The 14,242-nt window shown below is 55.4% G+C and overlaps 1 protein-coding gene across 1 annotated transcript; it reads left to right on the plus strand.

Moving 5' to 3' along the window:
• The first annotated feature begins 810 nt into the window (after positions 1-810).
• LOC144678429 (epithelial sodium channel subunit alpha-like) lies at positions 811-14,168 on the plus strand. The gene is made up of 12 exons (XM_078538214.1): positions 811-1,136; positions 1,664-1,967; positions 2,576-2,766; positions 6,878-6,981; positions 7,534-7,697; positions 8,723-8,821; positions 9,580-9,697; positions 10,463-10,541; positions 11,220-11,277; positions 12,197-12,249; positions 13,158-13,233; positions 13,764-14,168. Exons 1-12 carry the CDS (start codon positions 817-819, stop codon positions 14,166-14,168), a joined length of 1,971 nt encoding a protein of 656 aa, XP_078394340.1. The 5' UTR covers positions 811-816.
• The last annotated feature ends 74 nt before the right edge of the window (positions 14,169-14,242 follow it).

Consider the following 14,242-nt stretch of genomic DNA (forward strand, 5'->3'; position numbering starts at 1 on the left):
CCTCTGTCTCTCTCTCTCTGTCACTCTCTCTCTCTTTCTCTCTCAGACGCTCTCTCTCTCTAACTCTCGCTCTCTGTCACTTTCAATCTCTCTCTCAGTTTCTTTCTATCTCCCTCTCTCACTCTGTCTCTCTCTAACTCTCTCTCTGTCTCTCTCTCCGTCCATCTGTCTCTCCCTGTCTCTCTCTCTGTGTGTCTCTCTCTCTCTCTCCGACTCTCTCTCCGACTCTCCCTCTCTCTGTCTCTCCCTCTCTCTGTCTCTCCCTCTCTCTGTCTCTCCCTCTCTAACTCTCTCTCCCTAACTCTCTCTCTGCCTCTCTCTCTCTCTAACTCTCTCTCCCTGTCTCTGCCTCTCTCTCTGACTCTCTCTTTCTCTAACTCTCTCTCCCTGTCTCTCTCTCTCTCTCTCTGTCTCTCTCTCTCTCTGTCTCTCTCTCTCACTCTCTCTCTCTGTCTCTCCCTGTCTCTGCCTCTCTCCCTGTCTCTCTCTCTAACTCTCTCTCTCTGTCTCTCTCCCTGTCTCTCTCTCTAACTCTCTCTCTCTGTCTCTCTCTCTAACTCTCTCTCTGTCTCTCTCTCTGTCTCTCTCTCTGTCTCCCTCTCTGTCTCCCTCTCTGTCTCTCTCTCTAACTCTCTCTCTAACTCTCTCTCTAACTCTCTCTCTCTGTCTCTCTCTCTGTCTCTCCCTGTCTCTGCCTCTGTCTCTCTCTCTGTGTCTCTCTCTCTGTCTCTCTCTCTCTCTGTGTGTGTCTCTCTCTCTCTCTCTCGCCCTCTGTCTAACTCTCTCTCCCTCTCTGCCCTTTTACAGATTGCCGGAATGACGGACAAACAGGAGGCAGGCGAGGAGGAGGGTGGCGAGGGCTGGTTTGAGTTCCCTCGCACCTACCGGGAGCTCCTGCTCTTCTTCTGCAGCAACACGACCGTGCACGGAGCTGTGAGACTCATCTGCTCCGAACGCAATCGGATGAAGACGAGCTTCTGGGCAGCGGTGCTGGCCCTCAGCGTGGGAGTAATGTACTGGCAATTCGGAATCATCTTCCAGCAGTACTGGCAGTTCCCAGTGAGCATCCAACTGAGCGTGGACACCAGGACACTGAAATTCCCGGCAGTCACCATCTGTACACTCAACCCCTACAGGTAACTCTCCCTCTACACCGTCCCCATCAAACACTCCCAGGACAGGTACAGCACGGGGTTAGATACAGAGTAAAGCTCTCTCTACACTGTCCCCATCAAACATTCCCAGGACAGGTACAGCACGGGGTTAGATACAGAGTAAAGCTCCCTCTACACTGTCCCCATCAAACACTCCCAGGACAGGTACAGCACGGGGTTAGATACAGAGTAAAGCTCCCTCTACACTGTCCCCATCAAACACTCCCAGGACAGGTACAGCACGGGGTTAGATACAGAGTAAAGCTCCCTCTACACCGTCCACATCAAACACTCACAGGACAGGTACAGCACGGGGTTAGATACAGAGTAAAGCTCCCTCTACACTGTCCCCATCAAACACTCCCAGGACAGGTACAGCACGGGGTTAGATACAGAGTAAAGCTCCCTCTACACTGTCCCCATCAAACACTCCCAGGACAGGTACAGCACGGGGTTAGATACAGAGTAAAGCTCCCTCCTCTCTGACCCGAGTTTTCCTTTAATTCCAGATACAAGGCTGTTCGGAACGACCTGCATGAGCTGGACCAGTTGACCGAGGAGGCCCTCTACGCCCTCTACGGCTACAAGCGCCCCTCCCCGGGGTCCGGCCCTCCCCCCGCCCCCTCCCCCCGGCGGCGGGACGCCTTCCCGCCCCGGCTGGGGCTGCGGCTGATCGACCTGGGCAGGCGGCGCGGCCCGGCGCTCGAGATCAGCCCCCGGCGCGCCCCGGCGACCAACGCCAGCAGCCGCGGGGCCTGGCTGCACAACCCGCCCCTGAGCAGGAACAGCTCCTGGAAGATCGGCTTCGAGCTGGTGAGTCACGGGGGGGGGGGGTGAGGGGGGCCGGACTGCGCGGGTGCCCCGGTTGGTTTTGAGGAGATCGGTGGGGGCTGGGAGCCGGTGGGTGGGGATGTGCTGTTCTGTCAGAGGAGCTGGTATGAAGCGTCGCCAGCTTGGCTGAAATTTTCACCGGCTATTCGACTGGGTGGGCCGGCACCTGCCCCTCGTTTCTACCTCCCCCTGGAGGTGGCTGCGCGTCGGGACGGTTCGAATTCTGACCCCGTCGGGCGGGTGGCGCCCGCTCCGTCCGATCTGACAGCTTGGGTGAAATTTTCACCGGCTATTCGACTGGGTGGGCCGGTGCCTGCCCCTCGTTTCTACCTCCCCCTGGAGGTGGCTGCGCGTCGGGACGATTCGAATTCTGACCCCGTCGGGCGGGTGGCGCCCGCTCCGTCCGATCTGACAGCTTGGGTGAAATTTTCACCGGCTATTCGACTGGGTGGGCCGGCGCCTGCCCCTCGTTTCTACCTCCCCCTGGAGGTGGCTGCGCGTCGGGACGGTTTGAATTCTGACCCCGTCGGACGGGTGGTCTGATTTCGGGTTCGCTCTGATCCTGTTCCCCTTCCCCCCCCTCTCCCCAGTGTAACGAGACCGGAGGCGACTGCTTCTACAACTGGCACTCGTCCGGGGTGGACGCGGTGCGCGAGTGGTACGCCTTCCACTACGTCAACGTGATGGCCCGGGTCCCCAGGGTGCCGGGACCCCTGGCCGAGGCTCACTTCGCCGACTTCATCTTTGACTGCAAGTTCAACGGCTGGTCGTGTGGGAAGAGGTGAGCGAGGGGGCACTGTCGGGGTGGGGGAGGGGACTAGCGAGGGAGAGGGAGCGGGGGGGAGAAAGAGAGGGTGAGGGTGAGAGAGTCAGAGAGGAGGAGTGAGAGAGAGAGAGAGACAGAGAGAGAGAGACAGAGAGAGAGAGACAGAGAGAGAGAGAGAGAGACAGAGAGGGAGAGACAGAGAGAGAGAGAGAGACAGAGAGAGATAGAAATAATGAGGGAGAGAGACACAGAGAGAGACAGAGACGGAGAGAGAATGAGAGAGAAACAGAGAGAGATAGAGAGAGAGATAGAGATAATGAGAGAGAGACAGAGAGAGAGACAGAGATGGAGAGAGAATGAGAGAGAGACAGAGAGATAGAAATAATGAGGGAGACACAGAGAGAGACAGACGGAGAGAGAATGAGAGAGAAGCAGAGAGAGATAGCGAGAGAGAGATAGAGATAATGAGAGAGAGACAGAGAGAGAGACAGAGACGGAGAGAGAATGAGAGAGAAACAGAGAGAGAGACAGAGAGAATGAGGGAGAGAGACAGAGATAGAGAGAGAGAGGGAAACAGAGAGAGTGAGAATGAGAGACAGACAGAGTCAGAGAGAGAGAGTGAGGGAGACAGGGAGAGAGACAGAGGGAGAGACAGACAGACAGACAGAGCAATAGAAAGAGAGAGGGAGAGAAAGACAATCAGCGAGAGAGAGAGAGAGAGACAGACAGGCAGAGAGAGAGAGTGTGTGTGAGAGAGAGATAAAGAGATAGCGATAGAGAGAAATAGAAAAAGACAGAAAAAGAGAGGATGAGGGAGAAACAGAGTATGAGATACAAAGAGGCAGAGAGAGTGAGAGAATGAGAGAGAGGGAGACAGGAAGAGAGAGAGGGAAACAGAGAGAGAGCAAGTGAGAATGAGAGACAGACAGAGAGACAGAGTGAGATGGACAGGGAGAGAGACAGAGAGAGAGGCAGAGAGCGCGATAGAAAGGGAGAGGGAGGGAAAGACAGTCAGAGAGAGAGAGACAGACAGACAGAGATCAAAGGAGAGAGAGAGAGAGACAGACAGAGAGATAGAGAGATAGCAATAGAGAGACAGTGACAGAGAAAGAGTGAGACAGAGAGACAGAGACAGAGTTAGAGACGGAGGGAGACAGACAGACAGGGAGAGAGGCTGCATGACAGACAGAGAAACAGAGACAGAGATAGAGCAAGACAGAGACAGAGAGAGACAGAAAGAGACAGAGAGAGAGAAAGAGAGAGAGGGAGATGTAGGTTAAGTGTCTGGCACATAAAGGGTTAATGTGGGACTGTGCACAGTACCGCCCACACAGTGATCTAAGAGAACACATGACTCGCACCCGGGGCTCAGTGCCGGGTTAGACCGAGACGTGTGTAGAAGCAAGCATGGAGACAGCTCACAGCCTGGACCTATACTGTACCTCTGTGTGCAGTTTCTCGTCATCCATAAGTACTGACCCTTGAATCATCCAAGACTCTGAATTCCTTAACGAACCCGCCCAACGTCACCCAGCTCCGTGCAACATGGTGGCAGCGATTCAGACAACTCAGAACCTCGCCGAGACCACCCCCCCCGCCTAAGGGAAAACAAAAATCCTGGAAGCCTGAAGGAAAATAAAATAAATCAAGAAGAGCTCAAGAAGCAGAGAGGGGCAGGTGGAAATTGCCAGAGAAATGCTCCAAAGAAAGGCTTGGAAGCTGAAGGCGGAACTTGGAATCCTCGCTGCAGCGGGAGAATCCACCCAATCGCGTGGAAGTGTGGCTTCAATACTGAGAGGGAGGGGGTTGAGCAACAAATTTACAATTCCTGGACAGCGCAAGTCCGGCTAGCACAGGAAAACCCTTTGGGAAGGTGTGTACGGCGGCGCCATCTTGGATTTCCAGAACGGTTCCACGAGCTGAAAATATTAATGAGGGATCAGAAATCTGCCCTCCCAAGTCCATTTGGACTCATCTGAGGCCCAGATCAACAAGCAAATTGGGGACTTTCGGAGAAATTGACCCCTTGGATACATGATTGCTTCAAGTCTGGACCGATAGCAGGACAGAAGATGAACAGGTCACCACATTGCTATATTCGGTGGGCCCTGCAGCCGACGATATAACAGCTCGACAGGGAAGTGGCACATACCCTGCAAAAAATGCTTTAAAATCATTCGAAGCTCCTTTTAACCTCAGCAGTAACTAGAAGGGCTAAATGCAAGGAACGCCGTCCGGCAGCCAGGGGAACTGGTCGACCCCCTTCAACGACGAGCCGCAGGAGACGGCGATTAGGGCGGAGCTGAAACCCGAGCTAGTCAGGGGTAGAATAATTGTGGGTGCGGCGGAGGGCGCGCTCCCAGACGGGCTTCATGCGGAGGAGGATCTGAGGCCTCGGAAAAGGGCGCCCAGGTTGTCAGGCGCGGGCCGAGGGGCCTCTGGCGACGAGGGGCGGACTCGCCACTCGAACGGGCCCGAAGGGGTCCGATTTCCGGTCCCAGGCATGATCCAGGAGCCATGGGCGAGCGCTCCCGCTGAGCACCCAGGGAGCATGTCGGCCTCCTAGCAACAAAAGAAATCACAAGGTAGCTCCAAGAGAAAAATGTAGATGGCGCCCGGACACTTCGCCCGCTCCCCTCCAAGCGTCAGGGGTCGACGGGCCCCACGAACTGCGCCGTCAATGCGCCTGATCGCCCGCTTCATCCCCGTACGACCGCCGAGCGAAATACCGCGCAACGGGACATCTCCTCACGCGGTTTTACGCCCCTCCCCCGCCCACCCACCGCCGTGCGGGTTGGGGCCACCGAGGCCATGGAGCAGACGCCGCGACTGCCCAGCCGGCAGCGACAGTGCCGCCCGCGCCGAGCCAGGACCAGGCACCCCTTGATGGCCCCAGCGGCCAAACAAGCAAAGGTGACCTCGTGACCAAGTCGCCTCCCGGTCCCCCTGCACCAACCCCCCTGTCCACCCTGGCGGGAAGAGTGAAGGCAGGGAGGAAGAAGGGAAAGTGGCACCTTAGAGGGGGCGAGCCCCAGAGTCCACCCGGCCCCTAATTAATGGGGTTCAATCAGCACCCCCCAACCCCCTCTTCTGCCACTACAAGCGGGGGGTTCGACGGAGAGCGACTCAATGTCATGGAAAGAAAAAAGGCGGCCAGATGTCAGAACAGCCTCTGATTCAATGAAAGTTTCCCTGCCCTGTCAGAGACAAGCAGTCTCTCCCCCCACCCCCGGCCTAACCCCTCGACAGCAGAGTGGACCACGATCTGAAGGGGTGCTGTGGCCTCGAGACCCCCTCAGCCTATGAACTCAGCGGACATGATGGGGGCAGATGGGGGAGCACCAATGGTGTAACTCCGCGGGGTAAACTGACACAGCTTGTAAAAACGAGGAGTAAAAACTTAGGGGGAGGTGTAGTATAAGGGTGTGGAATATAAAGGGTCAACGTGGGACTGAGTGCAGTAGCGCCAACACGATTATGGAAGGGAACACATGACCCGACAGGGGTCACTGTCAGGTTGGACAGAGACGTGTGTAGAAGCAAGCGTGGAGAAACAGAGTGCTACGTAAATAGGTTAAAGCAGTAACTAATGAACCATCTGCGACAATGAATAACTTAACACGACCAACTTAACTACACCCAAATTCTTAGAACAAGAGAGGCAGAGAGAGATGAGAGACTGAGAGAGACAGAGAGAGAGAGAGAGGGGGACAGAGGGAGAGACAGAGAGAGAGGGGGGGGAGAGAGAGAGACAGAGAGAGAGACAGAGAGAGACAGAGACAGAGAGAGAGAGACAGAGAGAGAGAGACAGAGAGAGAGAGACAGAGAGAGAGAGACAGAGAGATAGAGACAGAGAGAGAGAGACAGAGAGATAGAGACAGAGAGAGAGACAGAGACAAAGAGAGACAAGAGACACAGAGAGAGAGACGGAGAGAGAGAGAGACGGAGAGAGAGAGAGACGGAGAGAGAGAGAGAGACGGAGAGAGAGAGAGACGGAGAGAGAGAGAGACGGAGAGAGAGAGAGACGGAGAGAGAGAGACAGAGAGAGAGGGAGAGAGAGAGGGGGAGAGGGAAGGAAAGGGGGTCTGATTCCTCTTTGTATCTCACTCACTCTCTCTAATTTCAGTAACTATACAACATTTAATCATCCAATCTATGGCAACTGTTACACGTTTAATGGCATTAACAGCAGCTACCAGTGGCAGACTTCAAAAGCTGGGAAAGATAACGGTAAGAGAGACAAAATCAAGAGTGAAGCTCCCTCTACACCGTCCCCATCAGACACTCCCAGGAGAAGTACAGCACGGGGTTAGATACAGAGTAAAGCTCCCTCTACACCGTCCCCAACAAACACTCCCAGGACAGGTACAGCACGGGGTTAGATACAGAGTAAAGCTCCCTCCACACTGTCCCCATCAAACACTCCCAGGACAGGTACAGCACGGGGTTAGATAGAGATTAAAGCTCCCTCTATACTGTCCCCATCAAACACTCCCAGGACAGGTACAGCACGGGGTTAGATACAGAGTAAAGCTCCCTCTACACCGTCCACATCAAACACTCCCAGGACAGTAACAGCACGGGGTTAGATACAGAGTAAAGCTCCCTCTACACTGTCCCCATCAAACACTCCCAGGACAGGCACAGCACGGGGTTAGATACAGAGGAAAGCTCCCTCTACACCATCCCCATCAAACACTCCCAGGACAGGTACAGCACGGGGTTAGATACAGAGTAAAGCGCCCTCTACACTGCCAGTCTTGCCTGTGATCTCTTCTCCAGGCCTGTGTCTGCTGGTGAAGACCCAGCAGAATGATTATATCCCCCTGCTCTCCACTGATGCTGGTGCTCGGGTGATGGTTCATGAGCCGAATAAAGCCCCATTCATGGAGGACGGAGGCTTTGATATTCGACCGGGTGTGGAAACATCCATTAGCATGAGGAAGGTCAGTAACAGAGACCTGAGAAAGAGGGAGGGACCACTCTCCCTCTCTCTCTCTTTGAATCTCCCTCTCTCTCTCTCTGTCTCTCTCTCTCTTTGAATCTCTCCTCTCTCTCTCTTTGAATCTCTCCTCTCTCTTTCTGTGTATCTCTTTCTCGCTCTCCCCTCTCTCTTTCTGACTCTCCTCCCTTCCTCTTTCTCTCTCTCTCTTTCTGTTCCTCTCCCTCTCTTTCTCTTCCTGTCTCCTTCTCTGTCTGTCTCTCTCTCTGCCTCTACGTCTCTCTCTTTCTGTCTCTCTCCCTCTCTCTCTCTCCCTCTCTCTGTCTCTCTCCCTCTCTCTCTGTCTTTCTATCTCTCTCCCTCTCTCTCTGTCTTTCTGTCTCTCTTAATCTGTCTCTGTTTCTCTTTGTCTCTCTCCCTCTTTCTGTCCCTTTCTGCCTCTCCCCCCCTTCTCTCTCTGCCTCTATCTCTGTCTCTCTCCCTCTCTCTCTGTGTCTCTCCCTCCCCTGTCTCCCTTGCTCTCTCTGTCTCTCTCTCTCTCTGACTCTTTCTGTCTCTCTCTCTCTCTGTCTGTCTCTCTCTCTCTCTGACTCTGTCTCTCTCTCTCTGTCTCTCTCCCTCTGTCTTTCTCTCTTCCTCACTCCCTCTCTCTGTCTCTCTCTTTCTCTCCCTCCCTGTCTCTCTCTGTCTCTCTCTGTCTCTCTCTCTCTCTCTCTCTCTGTCTCTCTCTCTGTCTCTCTCTCTCTCCCTCTGTCTTTCTCTCTTCCTCACTCCCTCTCTCTGTCTCTCTCTCTCTCTCTGTCTCTCTCTCTCTGTCTCTCTCTCTCTCTCTCCCTCTGTCTTTCTCTCTTCCTCACTCCCTCTCTCTGTCTCTCTCTCTCTGTCTCTCTCACTCTCTCTCTGTCTCTCTCTCTCTGTCTCTCTCTATTCCTGTCTGTCTCTCTCTCCCTTTCACTGCTCTTGACGCCAGTCTATCCTCCCGGTGTGATTAGTCACCCCAGCCTCTGCCCATCCTGTGTTCTGCTGCAGGAGGAGGTGATTCGCCTGGGAGGTGACTACAGCGACTGCACGCAGAACGGGAGCGAGATTGGGGTGCCAAACCTCTACATGTCCGACTACACCCAGCAGGTAATGCGGGGCTGGAGGAGGCTTGGTGCCAGCAGGGGGAGTGACCCTCAAAGACAGGGCCGGCCTGCAACAGCAGGGAGCTCACCTTCATTGTCGATCCTTGTGGGCTGCAGGCTCTCTGTCCTGTTACTGAGTCTGATGTGTGGACTCCTCAGGTTCTCAGGCCTGTTGCTCACTTTGATGCTTGTAGGCCTGAGGCCCTTGGCCTGTTGTTAGGGTTGATGACTGTAGGCCTGAGGCCCTTGGCCTGTTGTTAGGGTTGATGACTGTAGGCCTGAGGCCCTTGGCCTGTTGCTGCGGTTGACGTACATAGGCCTTAGGTTCTCAGGCCTGTTGCTCAAGTTGATGATCATAGGCCTCAGGCTCTTGACCTGTTGCTAGGGTTGATGATTGTAGGCATCGGGCTCTCTGGCCTGTTGTTAAGGTTGGCACCTGGAGGCCTCAGGCTCTTGGGCCTTTGCTCAAGGGTGCGCTTGTAGGCCTCAGGCTTGTGGCCGGTTGCTTAATATCTATAGGCCTTAGGGTCTCAGGCCTGTTGCACAGGCTGACGTATCTAGGTCTTAGACTCTATACCTGTTGCAAGGGTTGACATTTAGGCCCCAAGCCCTTGGCCTGTTGTTCAGGCTGACATAGGTAGGCCTCAGGCTCTCGGGCCTGGTGTTGAGGCCTCTCGGCTTGCGTTAACCCGGGCTGCTCCCTCTATCCCTCCACCCCAGTTCTGACTCTTTTCTCTCTCTGGCTCTCTCCCTTCTCTTTAGGCCTGTGTTCGATCCTGCTTCCAGATCACCATGGTCTCTCGCTGCGGCTGTGCCTACTACTTCTACCCACGACCCCCTGGGGCTGAGTACTGCAACTACAACAAGCACACCGCCTGGGGTAAGTCGCGGACTGACACTGGCTCTGGGGCCTGTTGCTAAGGCTGAGTTGAGTAGGCCACAGGCTCTGGGGCCTGTAGCCAAGGCTGATTTGAGCAGACCGCAGGCTCTAGGGCCTGTAACTAAGGCTGAGTTGAGTTGGAAGCAGGCTCTGGGGCCTGTAGCTAAGGCTATGAGTAGGCTACAGGTTCTAGGACCTGTGGCTTAAGCTGCTTTGAGTAGGCCACAGGCTCTGGGGCCTGTAGCTAAGGCTGATTTGAGTATGCCACATGCTCTGGGGCCTGTAACTAAAGCTGATTTGAGTAGGCTGCAGACACTGGGGCCTGTAGCTAAGGCAGAGATATTTAGGCTGCAGGCCCTGGGGCCTGTAACGAAGGCTGATTCGAGTAGGCTGCAGGTTTTGGGGCCTGTAGCTAAGGTTGAGTTGAGTAGGCCGCAGGCTTTGGGGCCTGTAGCTAAGGCTGAATTGAGTAGGCCGCAGGCTCTGGGGCCTGTAGCTAAGGCTGAGATGAGTAGGCTCCAGGCTCTGGGGCCTGTAGCTAAGGCTGATTTGAATAGGCAACAGGTCCTGGGGCCTGTAGCTAAGGCAGAGTTGAGTGGGTCGCAGGCTCTGGGGCCTGTAGCTAAGGCTCAGGTGAGTAGGCCGGAGGTTCGCCAGCCTATTGCTGAGGTTGATATGGCTTCTGGCTGCAGATTCTCGGTTGTGTTAATCTGAATAATATTCCGAGTTGCCCCCTTCCCTCCATTCCCACTCCTCCACTTCCAGGACATTGCTACTATCGGTTATCCAAAGAATTCTCCGCAGACGTCCTGGGCTGTTTCAGAACATGTCAGAAACCGTGCCAGTGAGTACAAACTGCATTCGCCCTCAGTGCGGTCTCCTTCCAACTAGCGAGGGAGCGCCGCACTGTCGGAGGGTCAGTGCTGAGGGAGCGCCGCACTGTCGGAGGGTCAGTGCTGAGGGAGCGCCGCACTGTCGGAGGGTCAGTGCTGAGGGAGCGCCGCACTGTCGGAGGGTCAGTGCTGAGGGAGCGCCGCACTGTCGGAGGGTCAGTGCTGAGGGAGCGCCGCACTGTCGGAGGGTCAGTGCTGAGGGAGCGCCACACTGTCGGAGGGTCAGTGCTGAGGGAGCGCCGCACTGTCGGAGGGTCAGTACTGAGGGAGAGCCGCACTGTCGGAGGGTCAGTGCTGAGGGAGCGCCGCACTGTCGGAGAGTCAGTACTGAGGGAGAGCCGCACTGTCGGAGGGTCAATGCTGAGGGAGAGCCGCACTGTCGGAGGGTCAGTGCTGAGGGAGCGCCACACTATCGGAGGGTCAGTACTGAGGGAGCACCGCACTGTCGGAGGGTCAGTGCCGAGGGAGCGCCGCACTGTCGGAGGGTCAGTGCTGAGGGAGCGCCGCACTGTCGGAGGGTCAGTACTGAGGGAGCACCGCACTGTCGGAGGGTCAGTGCTGAGGGAGCGCCGCACTGTCGGAGGGTCAGTAATGAGGGAGTTGTATTAAGATCACTGCTACTGTTCCAGGCAAACAGAATATCAGATGACTGCAGGATATGCAAATTGGCCATCAAAGAATTCAGAGGTGAGTGTGAAAATGAAGCCCAATCCATTCTGCTCACAAACACACACACACAGTCTCAGACACACACACACAAACAAACACACACACATTCTCTCAACCATACACGCTCTCTTACACAGACACACACACACACACACACACAGACTCTCTCAGACACACACTCACAGTGTCAGACACACTCTCACACACAGATATACACACACATAGACTCTCTCATACACACACTCTCACACACAGACACACACACACACTCTCTCAGACACCCACTCTCACACACAGATATACACACACACAGACTCTCTCATACACACACTCTCACACAGACACACACACACACTCTCTCAGACACCCACTCTCACACACACACACAGTCTCAGACACACACTCTCACACACAGACATACACACACACAGACTCTCTCATACACACACTCTCACACACAGACATACACACACACAGACTCTCTCATACACACACTCTCACACACAGACACACACATAGACTCTCTCAGACACACACACACGCTCTCTCACACATACACACACACACAGTCTCAGACACACTCACACACAGACATACACACACACAGTCTCAGACACACTCTCTCACACACAGACATACACACACAGCCTCAGACACAAACACACACAAACACACTCTCTCACACACATGCACTCCCTCAAGAACACACACACTTTCTCACACACACTCTGTCAGACTTACACACACACACACACAAACACACACACACAAACACACACACACACACAATCTCACACTCACACACACACACACACAAACACGCACACACTCATACTCACTCTCTCACACTCACAGTCTCTTCCTTCCCCAATCCCTCTCTCCATCCATCTCCATCTCCAGGTTAATGATGTTTTTTCTTGATCTATTTCACTCTCAGAGCTGGATCTATCCGGTACTCCACAGTGAAAAACAGTTCAGCAGCTCAAACAGGTGGGAAACTGTTCGGTGGGAATCTCCATCTCTCTCTCTGTCTCTGTCTCTCTCTCAGTCTCTCTCTCTCTCTCTCAGTCTCTCTCTCTCAGTCTCTCTCTCTCTCTGTCTGTCTCTCTCTGTCACTCTCTTTCTTTCTCTCTCTCTTTCTGTCCCTCTGTCTCTCTGTCTTGCCCTCTCTCTCTCTCCCTGGCTCTGTCTCTCTCTCTCTATCTCTGTCTCTCTCTCTCTGTCTCGCTGTCTCTGTCTCTCTCTCTGTGTGTCTGTGTTTCTCTCTCTTTGTCACTCTCTTCCTATCTCCATCTGTCTCTCACTTTCTATCTCTCTGTCTCTCACTCTCATTCTATCTCACTCAGTCTCTGTCTGTCTCTATCTGCCTCTCTCTCTGTCTCTCTCTCTATCTGTCTCTCTCTCTATCTGTCTCTCTCTCTTTTTCTGTCTCTCTGTATCTGTCTCTGTCTCTCTCTCTGTCTCGCTCTCTCTGTCTCGCGCACTCTCTGTCTCTCTCTCTCACTGTCTGTCTATCTCTCTTTCTCTGTCTCTCTTTCTCTGTCTCTCTCTCTTTCTGTCTCTCTCTCTCTTTCCGTCTACCTTTCTCTCTCTCTCTGTCACTCTCTTTCTATTTCTCTCTGATTCTATCTCTCTCTGTCTCTCTCCCTCTCTCTCACTTTCTATCTCTCCGTCTGTCAGTCTGCCTCCCTCTCTTTCCCTGCCCCTGTTTTTGTCTCTGTCTCTCTCTCGTTCTTTGTCTTTCTCTCTCTGTCTCCCTCTTTCTGTGTCTCATTCTGTCTCTCTCCATCTGTGTTTTCTGTCTTTCTGCCTCTGTCTGCCTCTGTCTCATACTCTGCCCCTTCCCGCCCCCCCGCACGTGTGTTAACCCCCGTCTCTCCATTCTCCCACGCTGCTAGGAAAGAAGTCGCCAAACTGAACCTCTTCTTCCGTGAGCTGAACTACAAGACCATAAGCGAGAACCCTGCTCTCCCCGTAAGCCCCTTTCTCAATATTTGCAAGATCGCCCCGTCTTGTCTCCACTGGGCTCGTGGGCTAGCCAGAGTGGGGAGGGGGGGTATTGGGGGCAGGCATGGGAGTAGTGGGTGGGGGTGTTCATGTGGAAGATAAACACTTGGCATCGGTGCCAGCTGGGGATGGGGGAAATGAACCCAGCCCCGGGGCCCCTCCTCCTCCTCAGGCTGAGGAGGTTGCTCTGCGAAACAGCGGCTGAGCTTCAGCTCATGTGAGGAGCGAGTGCGTCTGGGATCGGCGAGGGAATGGAGGGCGACCGACGGCGTGGGTCAGCCCGGGCTGGCTTAGCAGCACCCCTCCTCCCGGAAGGGCTGAAAGGCACCCACCGCCCACGCCTTCTTCCAGCTCCCACCTCGCGTGGAGTTGGACGGGGAGAGACGGAGGGCTTACCGCGAGACGGGGGAGGGAGGTCGGGCGCGGGAGGGGAAGGAGTTCCGAGTAACGGAGGGCACACCCCCCTCCCCCTCCCTCTCTTCTGGTTGCCTCCCCAGGTGGTGCTGGTGCTGTCGAACCTCGGCAGCCAGTGGAGCTTGTGGTTCGGGTCCTCGGTGCTGTCGGTGGCGGAGATCCTGGAGCTGGTCCTCGACCTGGGGGCGCTGAGCGCCGCCCTGGCGCTGGCCGCCCTGCGCCGGCACCTCCTGGGGGGGTCCGGCCCCCCTCCCCCACCCCCACCCCAATCCCCGTTGCCGGATCCGCCCCACCACCTTCGCTGCCGGCCGCCCGTCTGCCCCCACGCCCGGCGGGACCCCGGCGCCCACCTGGGGGCCTTCGATGCCCTGGCTGACCCGGCGCTGCCCCCCACGTACGACTCGCTGGCCCGGGGGAGGGGGGGGCACCACCAGGGGGGCAGCCCGGGTCCCGAGGGCCCAGAGGGAGGGACGGGCACCTACCTCTAGGGGTCCCCGATCCGGCCCCTCCAAATCTTAGCTTCACCTCCCTCCCCCCCTCAAACTGTGGGACTCCTCACCCC

The sequence above is a fragment of the Cetorhinus maximus genome, unplaced genomic scaffold (genome assembly GCF_964194155.1).
Source record: "Cetorhinus maximus unplaced genomic scaffold, sCetMax3.hap1.1 HAP1_SCAFFOLD_4264, whole genome shotgun sequence".
In the NCBI taxonomy this organism is placed as follows: domain Eukaryota; kingdom Metazoa; phylum Chordata; class Chondrichthyes; order Lamniformes; family Cetorhinidae; genus Cetorhinus; species Cetorhinus maximus.